This window comes from Poecile atricapillus, chromosome 1 (assembly GCF_030490865.1).
Source record: "Poecile atricapillus isolate bPoeAtr1 chromosome 1, bPoeAtr1.hap1, whole genome shotgun sequence".
Classification (NCBI taxonomy): Eukaryota; Metazoa; Chordata; class Aves; order Passeriformes; family Paridae; genus Poecile; species Poecile atricapillus.
Window position 1 is genome coordinate 91710439 of NC_081249.1, and position 23015 is coordinate 91733453.

The 23015-nt window shown below is 45.8% G+C and overlaps 1 protein-coding gene across 1 annotated transcript; it reads right to left on the reverse strand.

The window, feature by feature from the left end:
- Positions 1 to 2657: 2657 nt before the first annotated feature.
- On the reverse strand, positions 2658 to 14283 carry UPK1B (uroplakin 1B). The gene is made up of 8 exons (XM_058853018.1): positions 14247 to 14283; positions 9013 to 9100; positions 8295 to 8495; positions 6728 to 6802; positions 5889 to 5999; positions 5424 to 5603; positions 4540 to 4623; positions 2658 to 3911 (listed from the first exon to the last, which is right to left on the reverse strand). Exons 2-8 carry the CDS (start codon positions 9079 to 9081, stop codon positions 3861 to 3863), a joined length of 771 nt encoding a protein of 256 aa, XP_058709001.1. The 5' UTR covers positions 9082 to 9100; positions 14247 to 14283; the 3' UTR covers positions 2658 to 3860.
- Between the last annotated feature and the right edge of the window lie 8732 nt (positions 14284 to 23015).

Genomic DNA, 23015 nt, shown 5'->3' on the forward strand with positions numbered 1-23015 from the left:
TCGCAAGCAAGTCAGAAACACCCTCACTGTTTTTCCTGTCATGGATAAACCCTCAACAGTCTTATTCCACTCCTCCCAAAGCAGGATCTCCTAAAGATAGATGTCTGAGATTACAGTGAGAGCTCTTGCAGGAGGTTCCCAGCATACCACACATTGCAGGGGATTTCCCCAGTTGCCAAGGAGGGCAGGGCTGCCAAGGGTTGGGAGTAGGAGGATTCATTTATGAGCTAGTTTTAGGTCATTGGTCCCCATAAACATTTGCTTGGCATGAGTCCCTTTTGTAAGGAATGTGAAAAATTAAGATGCCAGAGCAGTGAGCAGGAGTGGGAATAAATCACCCAGGTCAGGAGATGCTGAACATCACCATCAGCCTGGTTCCTGGTTTTCCCAATGAGGTGGGTAGCTGGATGCAAGTATGGTACATAGTGGACATTTTATGTCCTACATGAAGTTTGTCCAGCAAGGCAAAGTAAAACAGGGCCTGAAAGGGTCTGTGCAAAGAGGTCTCATGCAGAAGAAGTGAGGGGAAAGGGTAGGAAAACTTGTTGGAAAAATGGAGTTGAGGTACAAAATACACAAGGGCAGCTTCACATTGCCCCATTGCCTGAAGGAACAGACCCCTTCAGTACTGCCAGCAACAAACATTCAGCAGTGTGAAAACCACCAAGTTACATTTCTGTGTGGGAGGGAGGAGGGAAGTGGGATTCTTTTTGGATTGGAGGACACAACACTCCATCAGCTATGAACAGGGGATGCTTCTCAGCGAGAATCTTGATTTCTCAGAGCTGGGAGCATTGTAATAAGTTAATAATCTAAAAATACATTTGGTTACTCCATGGGAGAATTGAAGTGTGCTTTTATTGCCAAGAGAGAACTGTGAATATTCACACCTACAGAGAATAAATACAGAGAGCAAATCTGCAAACAAACTGAACGACTTTCATCTGCAGCATTTTTTTTCTTCATCCTGTCTTAGCAGGACGTCTTAGTCCAGCAGTTCTCATGCACACATGCATATTGCCTGCTCTGAGGGCCATGTACATCCGTGCCTTCAGGAAGCAACACTAACAGCTGAGAATGATTAGGATATTTTTTACAGGTCTCAGCTGACACATAAGCCTGTTCACCACCATTCCTGTCACAGACTCCATCCCTTCCTCACCCTTTCCCTGGCACCCCAGGTAATTTCAGAGGCTGGAATCAACCTTCAGAAGCACAGCTTTTTCTGGTTTTTCAGCAGGATTTTTCATGACCCTAATCAACATCATTCTGTCATCAGTCTAATCCTCTCTTTCCCCCTTAGTTCAGGCAGATAAAGCTGGGTTTTTCTGGATGCACTGTGGCATGTTTGGCACTTCTGCACAGATCCACCATTGCCTGGATCACTTGGTCACAGCTATTATTTTTTTAGTACACAAGTCATAAAGTGCAATGGGAGGGAAAGGCTTAAGAAGCAGAAAGCAAATTTGAAGAACCCAAACCGAATTTAGCTGCCATTTATGTAATAGGTCAATGGTATCATTTGCAACTGGTTGGAGCAGTTAATACAGCAATAGTATTTTTAAAGTATTCTCAGTTTCTCTTTTCCTTCAAAATCCTGCAGCATTTTCCTCTCTATTAAATGCAGTGCTGTAATCATACCTCATTTAGATGGAGCAGAAAGGTCTGAAGCAAAAGACCAGAGAAATAAAATAATACTTGATCTTACCTGATTCTGTGGTCCTACAGTTTTCTCCAGGCAGAATGTCCACTGACATCCATGTTCAGAAGGCTTTACTGGCCTCTAGGAAGTCTCATAGCCAGTTGTTTCACCCATTTGCAGGGCTGCTTGAGTTTCAGAAAAAACTCAAGCAAGAGGCCCTTATGCATGAGGGCAGCTATCCACGACCAAGAGTTATTGGAGGCGTTTGGCCAAGCAAGGACAGAGTCTCTGTGCCTGCCATGTCCTTCCTGCTCCATTTCTCTCCTCTCTGGAATTTGCAGTTTCTGGCAAGTAGCAGAGAGCCCAGTCTTTGCCATTGCCCCCAAACTTTGGCAGATGCTGATTCTCTTTAGATTTCTTTACCTTTAGGTATTACTGTTGCTTTCAGCAGCATAAACATAAAAGCACCCAGCCCTACCACCAAACCTCATGCTCACCCCCTCGAAAACCAGACTCTAAGCACTGACATACATGGTCTGCATGGTCAATCCGTGACTCAAGTCTCACAACAAAAGTGCTGAAGACTAATTTGCTTATGGAACTTCTCAGAGTCCAGGGTCTCCAAGCCAGTCACCACACCACTGAGCCAGGGGAGTGGCTGATCCGTGAGGATTGTCTGTTCTGAAAGCAGTCATACAGAGAACGCCTTCAGTGTTTCAGGGACCCATTTCTTCCTCAAGTTCTTCACCCTTGTATCTACCTCCTCCTATCCCCCAGCACTCTGGCAAGGAGCTATTTGGCTGCTGAGTTTTTGTAGCACGCTGCATCTTGGTGTTTTAGTGTCTCTGTTACAGGATGTTAAAGCCTGTCATTGTCCTGCCCCATGTCCCAGACACACCTTTACTATTTACCCTTCCCAAAGACACGATCTTGAACACAAGAAAAAATTCACTTCCACTTCTTTTTAATTAGTATTTTGGTGAATATACAAAAAACAAAGAATCAAGGCAGATGGCAAGCATCAGGATCTGAACCAGTACATCTTTGGAAGAGGCTTCACCTTAAAACACTCTACAGAGGAGCACATTTCTCACAATAGATTTAACTGCTGAAGCATTCACTAGGAAAGACACCAGCTCAGTCTGGGCCAAAGTAAACAGCCTTTATTGAACTGAGTGAGAACTGTGAGCACTGATGCAAGGACTGGGATTGGTTCAGTTAGCTCCTTGCTCACATTTTTTTCACAAGAGCTACTCACTGTCGTTATTTGCCTTTTGTCCTACCTGGTCCAGGGATGTGGAAGAGGAATTACACAGAGGGTGTGACCATTTACATACAGGTAGCTGAAGCAAGAAGCAAAATAAACTAAGAGCATGGGACAGCCACGTTTGTGAAGGCAACTACAACACAGAACCCCTTGTATCCTGCATGAATTCTAGCCCATAGATGTATGAAATCTTGTGCGAAGTACATAACAGCTTTTTTGAAGGAGTTGCTTGTTAGCAAGTGGAGCTTTTCCTGGACTGACACTTATGAAGGTAGGAGCACATGCAGTAGTTTCATCAGTGACAGGAGGTAGGCTTGCATATAGGCAGCATATTGCTGAGGAGTGAGCTAGCCTTTTATTGGGCTTGACTAGCAACAGATTTTTTTATCTGTGACATGTTTTTATTGCTGACACACTTAAATGCTCAGAGAATCTGCCTTATTCTAAGGCAAGGGTGACAGAGACCAGCAAGAGAAGTTGAACAGTAAAATATAATAGAGAGGTCTGCAGTCTCCTCCCTTGCAGCATCTGTCCTTATTGTTCACAGGAGGTTACAGTTTTACTCACATAGCCTTTGCTGGAGCAATTCAAACTAATTTAGAAAGATATTTTTCTGGAGGATGTATATGGACATTTTCTTTTCTGATGTCGTCAGAAAACAAATCAGATCCCTTTTTTACTCATCTTATGTTCCAGGATTTCTTCCACAGTGAAAGAAGGATTGTGCCTCAGCCAAGAGGCATTAAAGCTGTAGAACAAGGGGCAAAGCAGGCACAAGAAGATTCTTTCCTGCAGTCATCAGTTCTTTTCGTCAAGTTTTTGGAGGGGCAAAAGTATATGTGGGAGAGGTAGTGGGAAAACTTCAAATCCTCCATAGCCTGAGGAGAATGGAGAAGGAGACAAACAAATGCAGTTTCTTTCACATGGCTCTTCAGGACAGCACTGAGGCCTTCAATATTCAATTCCACTCCAGTAGAACATGGTGCCAAGGAGGACGCAGAACTGAAATGATAACATTATTAAGTTTCTCTGCCCCCTATTTCCTGCTCTCCACCTCTCCCCCAGCCCCATTTAGTCATACTGGTAGGAGAGAGCAACAAAAATTATTGAAAAGCAAAGCCTGTTCAGGCAGACAAAGCTTAAAGGTTTTTATCTGCCTAGAAACTACACAGTAAAGAAAGAAGATATATGCAGCTATAACTATTTGACTGTATCCCTCATCTCACTGGGGATTATCTGTCATGATGCCACTGAGCCCTGAGTACTGAATAAACTCATACAAAATCTTCAAACTACAAACTGAATTATCTATCATGATGATCCAATACCCTCCATAAAGTAGCATCTGAAAGCTGTGTTTGCTGTGCAGTATTGCTGAGATGGCAGCAGGTCGCAGCAGGCCATGGCAAGCTGGAAGACCATCTAGTTCCCCACCTTTGGAAGCCAGAAGGAAGGGGAACTTGTAAATGTAGCCCTCAGAGGAGCAGGCTACAAGCAGATTTGTGATGAATGAATGATGATAATCTATGGACATTTTAAATGCGTCAGCCCTGTCATCCCCCTCCACCCAACTGGGTGTGGAATAGCAAGAAAAGAGAAGAGGAAATAAAGGCAAATATTAAGTACTTACAGTCCAGCAGAGGATGGCAAAGCCAAACCAGGCAACACCCCAGGCATGTGTGCTCACTGGCCCAGAAATAGCGTCGTAACAGCCCTGAAAGACAACCAGGAATGACTCAAAACCAGTGCTAAGCCTGTACTGCAAGGTGACAAACTTATCCATCCCTGTGAGAGACTGAGGTGGCATCGTGGCATGCTCCTCTCCTACTGCAATTTGGGTAGTTCAGAAGCTCTCAAAAAACCAAGCCAGAGCTACACTGCTTATTGACAACGGGCAGATAACCTACCTGTTTCTGGCTCCAAATACAAAGTAGACCCATTTCAAACACTTCAAGGACAACCTGCTGTGCCATCCTCTTGCCAAGTACACTTAGATAACACAGTTGACACAGAACTGACCTCCAGAATCAAGAAGCTGCAGGCAAATTTGGAAGCTTGAATGACTTCTAGAAATGCAAGCTGGTGCAGAAACTGATGCTCATGAGCCAGCAACCTAGTGTGCAGGACATGCTGGTCTACTGAAAAGTTCTTCCTTGAGGAGAAGAACTGCTGATTTGCTCACTCACGTTGTATACACTCATGTTTGGGCTAAGTTTGATTTAGCTACTGACCACCTACATGTTGGAGATGTCACTTCTTCCCATTGGCTTGGGAGATTTCTCTCTCCATCAGAAAAGCCTTTTTCCTAGAAAAAAAAACTTGTCCTGTCTCAACAGCCTGTCTGTACACTTCAGCAACATGGCCAGGACTCTACCAGTATTCCTTCTCCTCCAGAAAGCTTTTGGACACTGCGGCTTGCAGTTGAAGAAGAAAGGCTATTTATGGTTTATTTTTCTTCCAGCAGGGCACTTTTGACTGACATATGCTAACTGGAAAAAGCAGAAACGATCTTACATTGCTGTTATAGTAGCCAGGCACTCCAAGTTTGCAGCCATCGAGGTTGACGGGAAGCCCTTGTGCATCCAGGACGCAGCACTTCCGTGGCCAGGGGTAGTCGGCGTCGCTGTGCGTGAGGCGGAAGGCAGACGTGTACTCCTGCCAGTCGGAGGGGCCCAGCACCCCACAGCAATGGTTCTGCAGGGATAGAGAAGGGAAAGGGTCTCTGTGGGCCCAGGTCACAGCCCTGCACATGTCAGGACACTGGTTAGGCATTAATCACAGATTTATGGGAGAGATTTTTGAAGTGCCTGACTTTGACAGTCTGCCGTCTGATAAACAAGCTAAAGGGGGAGTATGTCAGAACTTTCTTTAAGGTTCAAGGCAGATGCCATCTTCTTTATTGCCCAGCAGACCCAAGGAGGACATGAAATTCCAGGCTTGCAGAACATTTAGTAATTAGTGACTTTTCAGTGTTACTACCTGAAGCATGATTTCATCCCATGTCTTTGTGACCTCATTGTCACTGTTATTGGCTGGCTCTGACTTCTGATATCTCTCCAACATTTGTTTCAGGAAGAACCCTGGAGTGAGCTACAGAAAAAAAAAAACAAAACAAAACAACAGAGAAAAAGGCAGAAACTATATAAGTGGCCATGTAAAGCAAATACAGGGTTATTTGGGGAGGGTTTGTTTTCTTGTTTCAGTGTCCTGCTGGAGAACAGGAATGTTGCTTCTCCTCTGGTTTTAGACACAAGAATAAAGAGCAGGATTTGAGGAGTTGGAACAACAAAGATGAAGATCTTAAGCAGGCACTACTATATGTAGACCACAAGAGCTGTGCAGAAGCTATGGATTGCATTTGGTATGTTGGAACTAAAGCACCACAAATAATTTCCCTCCCCACAGTATCTCCAATAATCCATGTAATCTTTCCCTCACCAGTAACACTGCCTGGGGCAATGCTGAAGATTTGTCTTCTCTGTGTATGATAGATTAATCAGTCTGTAGCTGAAGGACTAAACACTTGTATTGATGATTCAACTAGCCCACACTATTATTTCCTTAACTACAAGGTTGTAAACATTTTAAAATGTGAAAAACAACAAAACCATGTCAGAAAGAACAAAATTACTTCTTTGATTAGAATAATGACGTTGGAGTTTTTCCTTGTGGGGGTGTCTTCTGCTGTCTGCTCAGCAGTAGTCCTGTGAGTTTACACTGTATTATCACATTTACTATGCTGAACAGGATGACTGTATGCCCTAGAATTTGTGAATCCCGGTGCAGTTAGAAGAATACATGAGGAAAGAAATGCTTACAGAGTCTTGGTGAGTTGCTGCTGTGATGCAAGAAGCCATTTCAAATGCAAAAGTGATCAGCATCAAAATGATGTACTGTGGGAGAAAGAGAGCAGAATTAGTTCTTGGAGAAACAGTTCTGCATTTTTTTCAAGATTAAGCCAGAAACTCTGCTTGATGCAAAGGTGGCCAGGTTATTGTATTCCCTCTTTTACAGCCTGACTGTTCTCATAGCCCTTCCCTGTGCATGTTTCAATTTGCAATCTGCTTTCTTGAAGGTGAATGACTGGAATTGTTCTCCATCTCACGGAAAAGATTTCATCAGAACCTCATGGCATTAGGACTACCCTGCCTCCATGGAAAACACTTTGTCCTTTTCTTTGTTGCATCTCATTGGCAACCTATGTTTGTGTTATATGCGCTCCTTTCACTTCCACTTACCAGCTATAAGCTTTTCAGCAGGAAGCTGTTCACTTCTAGCAGCAGAAATTGTACTTTGGGGAAGCAGAAGGTGCAACTTAGGCTGTCATTCAGATCCCCCTGAATTTTCATCATCAGATTTCCTGAACACTCCTACATTGTGAGCAAAGATCCTTCACGAAAACAGATTCCAAGGGTCACCTCTCATAGTCTTTTTCACGCTTTCCTTTCCCTTGCCAGCATAATCCCTCTGACACTTTCCATATTCCCTTTGGAGTTCTCCTGCATCTGTTTCTCCTCCCACATTTTATAGTGTTCTCTGATTTAAGGCATTTTTTTCCTACTTACCCCAGTAAGTAGGAAAAAATTAATGTATCCTAAACCAGAGCCTTGGGTTTCAGCCAAGACATCAAAATTGGGAGTTAAGGGAATTCTATTTCCTCAGTTGTTTGCTGACATATTCCCTGGCCCAAGAGTTCATATCTCTGAGTGCCTTTTGTGCAAAACAGACACCCACAGTAATCCACAAGAGAGCTCATTTCAGAGTTTTCATCTCTACCCTTTGTTAATGCGAGCACCAATTAAGTTTTGCCACTGCCAAACTAAAGGACTAAGTAAGACGTTGTACAGAGATTTGCCCACATCTTAACATTGTTCTTGGCTTATCCAAAGCTCTGTCCCCACCCCTGTAATTTCTGACTGTCTGATGATGTCTTATGTTCTTGATTGCACCCACATTTGCTATCCTGACACTTACTAATGCCTTGTACAGAAGTCATTACTTATCAGCTCCTAAACTGAATAGTGTATGACAGCTGAAAAGCAGTAAGGGGTGGGGAGAAACAAGGATCTAAACCACATCCCAGCTATATGTGATTGCACAAGAGCTCCTGCACTGCTTCAGGGCAAAGCCAGGGTCAAACCAGTCAAATCTTCACTGTGGCTATCTCCATATATTCCCTCAGCCTGATTCAGGAGCTTCTCCTGCATGGGTCATCACAGGAGTCACCTTCTTGGACAACACAGCCATGATCAAGAAGAACCTTTGGCTCCTTATCAGTATAAAAGCTCTCTTTGCTCATTGGTTGATTCCCAAAGTGACCAGGGACACCAAGGCAATGCTTGCTCAGTTTGGCAGCAGTAGGAAGGCAAATTTTGATACACTTACCACCAGCAGCAAGGTCCTGCTGGCCTTAATGACTCCAATGATACCAAGGATAGACAGGGCAAAGAGTGCAAGGCCGACAAAGATGCCGATCCAGGCAGCAGCATAGATGTCACTGCTTTCTGTGGCTTTCACCAGAGGGTTGAGACCATGGGGGCTAGACACAAAGTAGATACACTCTGCTGTCAGGGCAATGCCACACATCTGGGAAGCACAAGAAACACATTAGATCGAGGATCCCCAAAGAAATAGTGAAGACAGAAACAAGTATAAACTGCTTTACTTTCATTCAATTTCCTGTCAAGTGGGAGCTACTCAACTCCTCCTCTGCCCAGCTCTACAATCTCTTGCATTGAGAATTCACAGAAGAATTTTGGGCAAATCTCACCCAGCCTTGATCTGAGAGGTCAAGCCTAGGACTTGAGGATGTTAAGAAAGAATGAACAGAACCATTCCATCCCTATGGAGGGAAGTGGCTGGGAAGATGTTGGTCTGCTCCTGCTGACAGACCTAAGGCTTTGCCCGTAGCACCCATCTCAGTATGGTGGATCTGCCCCTACTGTCCCTTTCCCACCCAGCTGATTATCTAGGACAGCTCTCCTTGTCCTCTTCTTTCACACTATTTATGTGCAGACTTCACATGTGAAGAGGGAGAACTGCTGTTTTAAGAAGTTTCATACTGGAAAGAAGCCTCCACCCATACTTGTTCCACTTAACTTACCCCAATTACCACATTCCCAAAGACTAACAGACCCTGCAAGATGTGTACGCAATCATCACTTTTTGCCATCTTTAATTCTTCATGCAACCTAGAAAAAACAAATACAGTTTTCAATTAAATCACCAGTACAATATGCTTCACTCAGAAACACAAATTATTCATGAGGAGGACAGACAGAACTTGACAGCCTGTTTGTACACTTCCCATCTCTTGCTTTATAGTAGTTTCAGAGGAGACCTCCCTAGGTGTTAAACTCTCCCTGATACTTGAGTTACAGAAGACTGGGACCACTTTGGGGGCAGCTGGTGTCTTCAGCTCCCTTTTAGGTAGGATTTTCATCATGTCAGCAGCACTCACAACAGCCTCAGCTCACGGGGTGTCATTTCTACCTGGCCAGAAACACCAGCTCTCCTGACCCCTATTCCAAAGGAGCCAGTGTTACTCAAGGGCAAGCTACCCTGGGACATTTTGACCAGCACCACCATGGGACTGAACTGGTACCCATGGTGCTCTGGCTGTATCCCACACACACCTACAGCACAGGGCTTTGCTGAGGAGCCCCATCTCCTACCCATGCTGGGAATGGGAGCGGAATCCCCCAAGTCAGGTGGTAGGGAGAAAGGGAAGGAGGGAGGGGGCAGCTCAGGTTGCAACCAGCTCATGGGAGCCAGGCCAAGTAGCATTCCTACTGAATTCCTGAGAGTGCTATATCCTGCAGTCTAGAGTAAGGTGTCCTGCATCAAACTCATCCTCTTCCAGAGAGAGCAGCATAAAGGCATCAAGGGTGTGAGACCTCTTGGAGAAAGCATCTCAGACACCAGAACCCACCAAGTTTTTCTTTCAAAGGGAAGGAACAGGTGTGCATGGAGAGGGTAAGGGGAAAACACCCCGACCCTGAGACAACTGCATTTACCAGGTATTTAAGAAAATAAAGCAGGAAAGAAAGGCTGCAGTGAGCCCAGCTTGAGTAGACAACAGGAAAAACTGTTTGAATGTCCTTCTTCTGCCAGAGTACCTGCACTTGTGCCTCTCTTTTGCTGGGGCCAAACAATTTCACGATTCCTCAAAGAAGCTGTTGGGAAAGATGAGCAGACAAAGCCCTCAATGAAGGGGAGCTTTCTGAGGAACAGAACACTGTGAGACCTTTCTAACAATGCCACCTCCTGCCTCCTCAGCAGCTGCCCTTTTTGGGGTATGCAAGACTTCCAACAGTGACAGATGAACCAGACACTTTCTACCACTCTTTCTGCAGTGCTTTGAAGGTTAGGCTTGCAGACATCTCCAGTGCTGTCACTATTACATCAGCAGAGCGCCTAAGTATTTTTGTATGATAACATGTGTAGGAATTTTTTAATAATATGTGCCCATTATTTTTAAGTTGAGAAGACATTTTTAGTCCCAGCCAGGTGTTTGGAGGCCAGACCCAGTATACATGAAACTGTATGGCTCTGTATTTGAAAATCACAGGCTCAACCTGGATCTCTGTCCCTGCCAGACTTCCTGACCAGCCAGGGGCTGTCTTGCAGGTCAAATCTGAGTCTGAGCAAAGTTCAGCCATCTGAATCTTTGGCAAGAATCTGCCAAACCTAAGATGAATCCTGGTCCTCCACTCATCTGAAAGCTGCAGTAACCACTGCTTGGCTCATGGACCTATGTGCTACAAACTCCAGAGATTTTAAAAAACCCTTTAGTTATTGCCCTCTAAGAGACAGCACAAGGCAGTCAGCAGTCTGAAATGCAAGGAACTCTTTCCTGCTTGAACACAGACACTTGAACTCTGACTGCTACATGGAAAAGTGGGTCTGCTCCAGTTGCAGTGCATAAAGCAAGGTTGAGTGTGTTACCCTGTTCAGTGTAACAACAGCGCTCACACCTTGTACGTGTGCTGTCCATCCAGCCCAAGCTCTTGCCTCTCCACAAGCTGGCTTCCTTCTCCTCCTTGGCAGGCAGAACCTGGCTCACTCCTGTCTCCCCTTGGGCAGGGAGAAAGCAAGCCCCTTCTCTTGGGGTGAGCCCACCTCCAGTGGGCTACTGTGGTTGTGAGGAAAGCTGGACAAAGTCACCACCATATGTATCAGCTAGAAAAGGGCAAGTTTCCAGACAACCTAAGGTTCTCCAGTACCTTAACTATGTTCAGTGGAATTGCAGTGCAGAGGGGAACAGAGAGACCAGGAAGGGGAAAAGGGAAGGAAAAAAGGATTTACTTTAGACCTAAAAAACCCCACTGATGCCATATTTCTATGAATTATCCCTCTGCCTCCAAGCGATTGGTGTCAAAACAATTCATTTTTTGGTGCCCACTTTATTAACCTGTGCTACATGGGTCAACCCCTTGTCTGACTTCTTCTCCCTTGCAGATGGTCCAGTATCACCACCAATGATGAGAGACCAGCCAGGTGCTCCAAGGCCATGACAGCAGCTGGGCAGCTGGAGAGCCAATCCTCCAGCATGTCCCAGAGGAGAAGCCGTGGGAGATCGGGAGCTTTCCACCTGCTCCTCATGCCTCGGAGGTGAGCTGCTCTTAGCAAGAGCGGATTGCACAGCACTTGGCACACGTACACGACTACAGAGGCACGAGGCAAACTTGGCTGGTTTGCCCGAGGCAGGCTGTGCACAGATGTGACTCACAGGCACCCCCGGGGGTGACAGTGGTGGGCAGCCCTCCTCCCAGCCCCCAGAGACACAGCTGCCAGCAGCCTCTTGCCCCGGACACCAATGCATTTGGAGGTAGAAGAGCCTTCTTCTTGGGCTTGTTAAGATCAGTTTTGTGACCCAAATGCAGTTTCCTGGGGCTTCAGGGAAACCCCTGAGGAAACTGGAGCTTCAGTTGCAACCATTATCCGAAAGTTCCACATAAGAAGGCAGCCAGGCCCTGGAATTTCAACCTTGACCTTGTGTTCCTCAGCACATCCTAGAAACCCTGCAGTTTAGGTGTGACCTGTCTAGGTCTGAGGCATTCAGTTATAACTACCACAGATGTTGCTCCAAGCTCTCAGCAGCTTTAGAAAGGTGTCTCTTGCCCTCATTGTACCAAAATCCCGTGTCCCTCCTCAGGCACATACTTACTCTTCCTGACATTCTGGTCACAACCAGTACAACTGGTTGTAACTTCTCCCCTCTCCTCTCCCCTCAAACCCCCAAGACACCCCTTAGACTCATGGTGGTCCAGCTGAGCCTGACAGAGCTCAGGAGAAGTGGTAGTTTTGCCTACCCCTGGCACCCCACAAGCTGCAGACAATCTATTATTTCCATGCTCTTGAGGCTTTCTTGACCTCCCCTTGCTTCCTTTACTCTCAGTATCTCTGAGACCCTCAGCACAACTGTAGGAGATGAAAAGGAAGCTCCTTTTGCAGAGGCTGGCTTCTGCCCTTGTATTTTAGGTGATAACCTCATGCAGGCTATGAAAGGATGCTTTTCTGGCAATAATTCCTGAATTCAAATGGGATTTGGGGTCTGTTGCATGCCCTTCACATACATTGCGCTTGTCAATCTTTTGGAGCCTCCACACCCTGTTTCTATAGGCTGGGACAGGATTTCTGTGGCCTTACAGATGAATTCCCCCTTCTTATCCTAGCTCTACTCCATCTGTAGTCTGTAGCCAAAAAAGCCAATGGATAAGAAATCATTTGACATTGCCCAACACAGAATGAGGTGGCATTTTGACTGCCTTGCATTTTGTGCTAGTCGTCAAGCACTGTGGCAAAGTGACGTCCCAAAACGTCCCTGTGAGCATCATTTGCTTCTACACCCTGCTCCCGGAGGTTTCTCAGCATGGTAGTGGGGCTTGCAGGGGCCTCACACCACCCCTTGCCACCTCCCTTTCCCTCAGCGTCCCTGCTCAGGGCGTTGCGTTCTCATGCCCTGGTGCAAGGAGGCAGACACAAAGGATGCATTTGTTTTGTGACTCACGGGCTCTGCCCGCCTTGGCTGAAGGGCTCTGCACCACTCGAGCGCAGCTGAGCAAACCCAGCCGCTCAGCAGCAGGATCCTGGTCCTGCCCGTGCAGCCCTGGGAGCCTGGGCACCACCCCTCCTGTCCAAGCCCAGCTGGAGAGCATGTCCCTACAGGCAGGAGCAGGATGCCCGGGCTAGCCCTGGGGTGCTGATGGAGGGAAGTCATCCAGGCGGAACCGCTGCCGGAGGTGCTGTGCCAAGGCCGGTGCCGGTGCCATGGGAAGTCTCTGTGAGCCACAGACCTGCCCACACCCACACCTCCTGTGGACCCCAATGCATCAAGTAATAAACTTACTTTTGGGGTTTTTTAAGATTGGTTATAATGGAAAATGTAGCCCCTGAGGGGCTTAAAAAGAAGGTATTTTCCAAGTGCTTGGGACACCTTGAGAATTACACAGTTTTTAAGAGGATGTAATTTAATATGTTAATGATGAATCGCTTGAACTCCACTGTAAGAAGCCAAATGTTTTACAAATGTCAGTTCATCATTTGTTTACTTATTTAAAAGCAAACACCTCCAGTGGACACAAACCCATGCACTCCTCCTGCCTTGCTGGACTTTCCCTAGTGCTCCAACTCCCCTGAAATGCAACCACCTCTGACAAAAAACTGCTTGTATGCTAGGAGTCAACCACACTCAGAAATGGCAGCGGCAGACAGTTATTTTGTGATACCAGGGGAGAAAAATAAAGCAAAAACATAGCTTAGCATCAGGCAGGGGTCACAGACTAATTAAATTTCCTTTCAAAGAGATTACTATGAAATGAAGCCTGTGTGAACAGTGGTGTGGCTGGTAAATCATCATCAAGCATAATTATCTTGGAAGTAGAGCTGGGAGGTAGGCTTTTCCTCTTTCCTTTATTAGTTCAACACAGCCAAAATAAGAGGCGTTTTTTAAACTTTCCTATTTTCACAAGTGAGGGGGAACTACAAGATTCATCTTCTCCTACCACAATTTTTCCTTTTTATTTTTTTAAACATCAGATTTACAGCAGATTTAATTTTTCCGTTCCCTCCTCCCCAGTCTTTAGGAGAAAAAATATGAAACAAATTAAAAGAGCCATAGAGAAGACACAGCCTGAGGTAAGAAAAATGAAATACTTAATAATTTCCTGTAGTTAACCTTATCCAGGTACCAGACTCCCACATACCAAACACAGTCCAGGGACTAAAATAAAAAAAAAAAACCATTAAACATAAGAGCTGTCTTTTCTGCTAATAGACACTTATGGCTCACATGCCTCTTTAAGAAGAAGATCATGACCAAAGGAAGGCACTCACCACTCTCTTCTCGTGATGCTTCCCAGCAGAAATCCCAACCCACCTGCAAAACCGAAAAAGCCCCTTTCTCCCACCTCCGCTGCTCTTTAAAGAGCCCAGGTTGCTCGAGGAACCTGCTGTGTGATTGGTGGGGTGCCCATCACATGAGGAAAACTTTTTTTTCTAGCCAAACCAGTTCCCCAGTCCTCCTGGGACGGGAGGGTGTCTCTGTGACTCTTAGATCATATCGGAATGCCGTTGTGCCGAAAACACAAAGCTTTAAAGAATTTCTATTATTATACTCTCAAAAGGGTGGATGAGTGAGTCACTCATACGAGGTACTTGAACTTTAAAGAGGATGGGCAAGGTGGAAGGACGTAAATATACAAGGATTGCTAGATCACTGTTTGAACTGAAGTATAAGAAAAATGTACTGAATAAGAAAAAGTAAATTAAATTTAATGTTTTCATTTAATTATGTAGCATGGGAAAGATCCAGTGGTTTAGGTTGGATCCATTTTCGTTTTATTCAGCTTGGGATTTTTTTTGGAAACAGAAGTGTAAGTGTTGGCTACTCTGTAGGACACTGTGGATGACATGAGAAGTGGGGAGAATATTCCATTTCCTTGGGCACTCTGGATTTTTCACATAGTCAGTCCTATTAAGACAGAGCAAAGTCAAGCACAGATATACATATATTAATTGGCCTGTGATGAACTGAGGGCAGTTAAGGCTGAGGAACAACAGAAAAGGAATGTCTCTCACCTTCCTCTCCCTCCCTCATTCCAGCACAAGTTTGCCAAAAGTCATGAATGAACATGTCTCTGGCAAAAGCACAGGTGGTTGTACTTGTCGTTCTTCATCTTCTGATGCAAAAACCAGACAAATAAATAACGGGCTTGGGAAGGGTAATGGGATTTCCATGATGTTAGAGCCCTTCACAAGTCAAAAACAAACACGAAAACAACATGTGTATATGTCCTACTGGTGGCCATCCTGGAAAATATTTTGTATTAAATTAGTGAGCAATAGTTCTAAAATCTTATGGATCTCTTGGTACTTGTAGACAACTGAAGAGAGATCCTGCTCTCCTGTGAGATCTGTGTGAGATTTAACCCTGAAGAAAGGTCAGTACTTTTGGCATTTCTAGTTCCATGAGGTATCACAGCCATAAGCCAAAGAAGATCCAGCCACTGCAGCCAGCCTGATCTAGTAGAAAGGGACAAGAAAGTAGTCCCTTGGGTCCTCAAGAATACAGATGCAAATTTGTCTAGACTTAAATGGCTCCTTGCCCACTAATTATGCTCCTTATAACCTGTGAAGTCTATTTTGGTGCAGTTGCCACCCCATATTTTGGCAATGCTGGTGGGACCAGGTGTTTCACACCAGCTGGTGTCCTGGGCTTTAGGAAGGCAGGCTCCCATCATTGTTGTTGGACATTCAGAGCAGCTGGCAGAGGAAAAAGCAGGGCAGCTATCTCCTGAGCATCACAGCCAGCCTGATCTTGGGGCTGTGATTAGATAAAAGCCTGCTCTGGTAAAACACCCCATTACATCTCAGCTGGGAAGAGAAAAGAGGCTGCAACTGTGGAAATACTGTCTTGGGAAAACAAGACAGGGAAAGAGAGGAAAGGGAAGGGGAAGCTGGCAGTGAAGTTCACAGTCTTGCCAATCACCAGCACTGAAAGTGGCTGCTGGGAGAGAATCCTGGTGCAGCTGAGCTCTTGCAGCTCTACAGCCCTGTCCAGGGCACTGCAGAAAGCTGTTAGAGTGAATCCTTGTTTGGGCTGGAAGAGTGGGTTAGGCTGCTCTGGGTGGTGGTCACCCTTCAGCTGCCATCACCATTTGGTTCTCAGTTTGTTAATCTGATTTAGAATCTGGGTAAGAATATTTTTTATGGAGAGAAATTTGATATAGGAAAGGAGAGGCTTGGGATGGGGGTTTTGTTTATTTCTTTGCACTTCCTTTGGTGTGTGCCAGCAAGGTCAGACTATGAGTTTACATGAATGCTTTTGCAGAACAGAGGGCCAGACCTTGTCAGGGGAGGGAGCACAATGGGGCTCTGCTGGGAAGCCCCTATTCCCACAGGGACACCTCCAGTGGGGTGCCTGCAGCTGTTTTAACCTCCCCTGTAGGACTGTGTCTGTGCTGACCTACTTCAGATGGACCAACACTTCTATACAGCCAGAGCCATACCTTTGTTCAAGCTCTTGCACTTGTGAAAGCTCCAGCCTCCTAAGTGTGCACACCCCGCCCAGAGCCATAGGTGTGTAGGTGCACAGGTACAAACCCATGCACGTGTGTGCTTTGTGTATCCAGCCACAGGTCCAAGTACGTGCACACCTCTGCTGCGAGTAAGTTAAAGGCAAAGGGGGACTTGGTAATGAAGACATCCTGCCATTTGGGGTTTCACCTGCGGGGGCAGTCAGATGCTGAGGCCACAGACTGGCCTGTTTTCAGACGGAGGTGGAAAATGCAATTTCTCAGGAGATCTAACACTTGGTTATTGCAACGTGCTCAGTGGGTGACAGGGCAAAGTTAGAACATGCCTGTCACAAAGTATGCTGAGTTTATTGAAAATTGGCATGGAAGGCATGCTGGAGGATGCCCAAAATTGCTGAAAAGGGCTGATTAGATGTTGTGGTTAGTTCCAGGGTGTTGGTTCTACTCTTTACTTTTAAGAATACTTTCCCACCTTTCTGAATCCTTTGAATTTCTTCTCTTCATAGCATGGAAATAATGATTTAAGGCTGAGATAATATGAGAGGGAGGAATTAGGGAGGGAATGAGCACACAGAGAGAAAAAGGAGCTTGTGGTCAAAGTAGCAGACTCCCAGGAGTCATCTATGTGACCTCCTCATGTCAGTGTCACTGCCGTCCATGAGCAGGAGGCTCCTGACTGCATTTGCAGTGTTGCGTGGTAAGATCAAAGCTCACAGTTCAGGGACTGGGTTTAGGAAATCCCTCGTCCCTACCAGTGTGGCTTCAGTGTTGGCCATGCCTGTGTTCCCACACACAGGTTCAGCTTGACACGCTCTGTCTGTCCCAAGGAGGGGACTTTTTAAATGATTGTCCCTCCAGTATATAGTGGCAAGTTCACGGCAGCACTACTGGGAGCAAAGCCAAGCATCCCTGTTGCAGCATGCTGCAGAGGGGCTGCCCATGAGTGGAGGGGCTGCCACCTTTCCTGGTACAGCCCTGACCTCACCAGCTAGGTCAGCAACTTGAGGGCACAGCTCCCGGTGGACCCAGCCCCAATTCCTGCCACCCAGCTTTGCTCCTGCATTCCCGGGAGGGCTGCAAACAGCTGCTTCCCAGTCCGCAGTTTGACCTTCCTTCCCTGGGCCAGATTTGGGTTTGAGGCTCGTGTCTGCCACCCAGGCCCTCCACGTGCCATGGCTGGGAGCCAGCTCCTCCCCGGAGTAGAAGGGAATTCCTAATGGCTGCCTCCTCTCCCATCTCAGTGCATCTGCACAGGGGGTGAGGATGCAGGCGGTGGGGGACAGATGTCCACTGCTCCTCTTGGGTTTGCAGCTGGCCTGGCCTCCTGCCAGCCTTGACTCCTGCCTCCCCAGTTGAGTCCTGTCTTTTGCTACAGCTGCCTCCTACTTTTGGCAACATTTTTGCCCTTTTTTGCCACTTCTATACCTCACAGCTTCAAGAGAGAGGAATAACTGTGGGGTGCAGAGAATAAATAAGTGAACACCACCTAGTGAGATCAGGGGAGAGCAACTCTGTCTCTGAAATTGTTTACCAAACAGTGCTGAGTGTGGGGAGACAAATGGCATACCATGAGCAGCAACCACGGGCTAATTTTAGTGGGTTAGGATAAACCACCGGCCACTGGGCTGGCCACCCCAGCTAAACCTGCAAACGTATAGGCTGAAAAGCAGAACTGTATATATATATTTAGTATGATGTGGAATGCAGTCAGTAACTTCTGTCTGAAACCTCAGCTACCTTGGCAAAGAGCATTACAGGGAACACAGATACAAGCACCTTTGTGATGCTGGTAATCCTGGGGTTTTGCATTTAGCAGTGAATATGGCATTGCACCCTTCATTCCTAAGAAGAGTGCTTATAGGGCACACTCTCAAGGACTGGGGGTTTTTTAGTATTTTGGGTTAAGACAGGGATGCACCTTACCTTTCCAATTTTGTAGGGTAGCTTTATTAGTGAGCTTATTACCATGTCTGTATTTCGGTGTCATTAAAACTTGACATTTTGGGTGGTTGCATAAAGCCCAAGCTACTGGAATCATGAGATTGTACAAAAATCTGTACTTTTAGCCTTTCAGAACAGAATGTTTATCATGACATGTGAGCAAGCAGAAAGGACAAACAACTTGGAGAAAGCTGCTCTGTCTGGTAAAGAACTGAGGTCGGGCAGGGAACTGCTTCCCCAGTAAGTTTTGGGCTAGTGCTCATAGTGTTATTTGCACATGTGGGTAAAGGCAGGAACAAATTAAATCTTGGTATTCTGCTGGTAACAATTAGACCAGCGGCTTTTGCTCCCTTCCTCAGTGGTCTCAACCCAAAAGTCTAGAGAAATAGTGGATTCTCGTAAAGATTAAACTCTATTGGCTGCTACTGCTGTTAATAAAAGAGACCTTAGGGTACCTTCTTGTACTCACTGAGAGAGATTTGGCCTCTAAGATTGTCTCTTACTCTGCTGACTACAAAGGAAATTTGTAGGAGAGCCTCAACACATGCCCAAGGCAAATTTCTGCAGAGGAAAATCCAGACCAAAGTATCTGCATCTTAAGGCTGCTGATCTCACTCAGGTCTTTCAGCAACCCACAGGTCACATTTTCGTACACACAAGAACCAGAAGATAAAATAAGCACAGAGGAGCATGGCAGAGCGCAGAGGTCAAGCTCTGCCCTGACTTCCCTTCCACCAGCAGGAGTTTCTCCTGGCAGGGAAAGGGAGCCAAGCCCAAGAGTGATGCTCCACAGCCAACATCCTTGATGGCATAAAGGGACCAATAAATGGGACATGGTGTTCTCTTGCATCTCATCTTCAGATGAGGGCAGGCCAGCTCACTCTGAAGAGGAGCATGGCTGCAGGCAACCATAGAATCACAGAATCATAGAATGGTTTGGGTTGGAAGGCACCTTAAAGATCGTATCTAACCCTCCTGCCCTAGGCAGGGATGCCACTCACTAGACTAAGTTGCTAAGAGCCCCATCCAGCCTGGCCTTGAACACTCTCAGGGATGGGGCATCCACAATTTCTTGTACCCAATCGTATAAAAAGTCCATCTCCCTCCTTTTTATAAGCCCCTTTTAGGTACTGGAAGGCTACAATGAGATTTCCCCTAAGCCTTCTCCAAGCTGAACAACCTCACCTCTAGCAGCCTGTCTTCATAGGAGAGGAGTTCACAGGGAAGGCTCACAGGAGGATAGAAATCTCATTTTACCTTTGCAAACGATTGCCTGGGATTTGCAGAGATCTTTGGCAGGAGAAAAGACTTGTGAGAAGGCAGAAATTTTCTGCTTGTCATTTAGATATCTTCTTTAAAAGGCTGTCCAGGGAAGATCTGCTAGACAGTGTCTCTGTATTGCTCTTGGTTATGAAAGCTGGGCTCTGAAAGACTGCATATGTCGGTGTCAATACAGCCATTAGGATGCGGTCCCAGCTCCCAAACGGCCTTGGCACTATAATGGTCCTTTACTACTGTTGGTTCAGTTGAGTTTCCCCTAACAGACTGGGAACAAGCTGTTCTGTCTGGATCTGGTGACTGCATTGTTCTTGCTGACGGTTAAAAACCACTCCTCCAAAATCCACTCTGTCAGTCATGAGCTGCAACATGCTTCAAAGAAGAGGTCTTATTTAGGAACCTTTACTGCTTGTTTGCAAGGGGCCAAAGGAATGTGTTCACATTGATTCCAGCTTATTATTGAAGGGTGTCTGGGGATACCTCATTCCTCCTAAACCCACTACTTGCCTCCTGTGCATTAGCTGCAGCTGATGCAGGAGGCCACAAAGGGCTGGCAGTGGAGCACTGCCATCTACATATGGTTGCCTGTCGGTACCCAGTTTCCAACACACTTGCTGCAAGCATATGTCTCATTTATCTCAGCATTTCCTCCATCCACCTTGCCAGAGGGCTGGAGCACCCAGCAGAAAGAGGGAGGTCAGTAAATTAAAGCTGCATCACAAGAGTCTTGGCAGCGGGAGGAACAGGGAATGGCAGAGGGGTGTTGGCTGGTGCGACACCGCAATGGAAATAAATAGCACCCGCCTTGGGCGAGTTTATAGTGCTCCCGGGGTGACAGCCTCTGCCTTGGCAAGGGTGTGGTTGATGTCTCACACCAACTCATTGCTTCAGCTGAACTGCAGGCACTGTGCAGAATTCTTCCACTGAAACTCTTTCAAGGTTCCAGTACTTAACTGGAAACTTCTCTGAGAAATCTGTGAGACTCAAACCCTGCATGCACCTGGCGTCTGACCCAGTCAAGCCTGTACCGAGCTGTACCTGGGTTTCAGTTTCAGGTGGATGACAGATGAGCTTGTGCTTTAGGCCATCCAGCCCTTTTACACAGATCGTTTCGCCTCTGCTTACAGCTACTTCATGGCTGGATGTAAACTCATGCTTCTTAATAGCCTTTAGCAAAGGCTCAGCCGGTCTGTGCTGCCCTCTCCTGGGCACACGTAGGAAAGGTTACGTTTTATTCCGTTTTTTTTGCTTTTTTTTCGTTCAAGATGCTTTTTAACCTGCTACTCCAACACCGTTTTTCCACAGGTGATTTCTGAAAAGCCAGGAAGGCTCAGAACAAATACTAAGAGGTCTATGGAAGCTAACTAGGGAAAATTATTCTATCTGTAGTTGTGCTGGACTCTGCTCAGCTTCTACCTTTCTAAAGGGCTTTGCTCTTCATTTACAAAGATTTAAACATCTAACAGGGCAAAACGTAGGAAGCTGTCGCTAAACTTCTCCCATATGCGCTCCTATCTGCCAACGCAAACATATATTGGCATCATGGCACCACATGATGTCAAGGAGTCTCTCAAGATAGCTCTGTTACACTACCAAGGATTCAGACAACAGGGCCAAAAGCTGGGTTCTCCAATGAGCAGTGCTTGCTTGCAATACTGGGTGTTTCAGCAAACTGGCAATGCTGTCCTTCGCTGAATCTCCTTGCAAGGAGGCAGGATACTATGCTAGACCCAAGGGTATGCCTAAACAATAGACAGAGCTTGATCTGCTCTTCAGAGGGACTGTGGTGTTCATTATATTTATGTAAATTTAAGTCACTGTTAAAAACCTTTGAGTCTCTGACCATTTGCCTGCATGCAATACAGCCTTCCCTCTAATGTCTACTCACCTGTCTGAACTCCAAAAGCTCCTCAAGGTGGGAACTGTTTTTCTTCAAAGGCTAGTGTGACATGCATTTTTCCCATTAACAAATAACTGCAGTATTACACATGCCTTTATTCACCTGTTTCCTGTTTTATGCTATAAGTTAAGCTGAGGGACAGGAAGGAGGAAGGACAGAGGTCACCTCTTTTCCTTACAAACTCCCTAAACCTAACATGGATCCTGCCTCCCAGTTAATAATATTTTTTAAGGCTGGACAACATGATTCTAAATAAGGCAGTTGCCTTAAAGGCTTGTAAGTTTATAGTGAAGTTTCCAGGGCAAGTGTAAACTGAGGGTTGCACTCCCTTTGCTACAATGCTTCCCTTTTTATTTTGAGAACTGCACTAGATAGGTGTGCACCTTCATAAGTCTGGCTCTGTGCAGCCCTATGTTCCTCCACCTCTCACCTCTTTAATGACAACAAAAAAGGTGCTCATTTTGGTCTCAAAGTAACAATGTCAAAAAGAAAATGAATCTATCTCGTTGTTTCTTTCCTGGTATTATTTCACTGCAGTCTATGAGATGACACCAGTAGTTTTCTGCCCTGGAAAATAGTTTATCCCAGACTCCTGGCTGAATAAGGCATGGGGATGTCCTTCCTAGTGCTTGAGAACAATAAGGTCTGTGACAAAGGAGGGCGGGCTATTCCTATCTGTGAGAGGAGTTGCATGGGGAATCGAGATGATAGCCTTGAGGGAGAAGAGCCACTCCATTCATTCATACCAGGAATTTCTAAAACAGACCAACTACTGGGGTGTCCACAGTCAGTTTGCAGTGCTGAATTATATATACAGAAATCTCTTGCATCTCCTTTGCCTAAATTCATCTGTTCTACAGTAACATTCCAGCTCACCGCCTTTCTCCAGGAGATGATGAATGACCATTCAATCCATGTCTCTTCAACAACTCCAAATTCTTCTTTTCATTATTGTATGTCAAACTGTGGCTGTGAGCTTTTGGTGATGCTGCTACATCAGTGTTGTCCATAAGGGCAGTCCCCCAAAAAGGAATGCAGCCACGGATAATAATGCCTGACCTTAAGGAAAAGTTTCTTCATTTTCTCCTGAACTTCATCTGGATGAAAAAATGGTCAAGAGAAGCTTTCCATGGAATAGAACCTGGAGGCATGTCAGACAGGTTTTGATCAATTTGTCTCAGTATATTCCCTTTCCAAGGACTTCCACATTCTCCACTCCTCAGCCAGAGTTCTCTTTAGCTAAGCTCTTTGTTGGACTTTACCCAGAGGTTATTTTCCTCAATTTCAGACATGGAAGCAGTTGCTGCTGCCTACTATGAGTTCCACACGATTGTGAAACTTTGAAATCAATGGCATTTAACTAGCTTACAGTTGGTGTTACTTAGCAGTGATTCAAATCCAGTGAGTCACAATGAAATGTCTCATGCTGTAAGCAGCTGCCCATTGAAG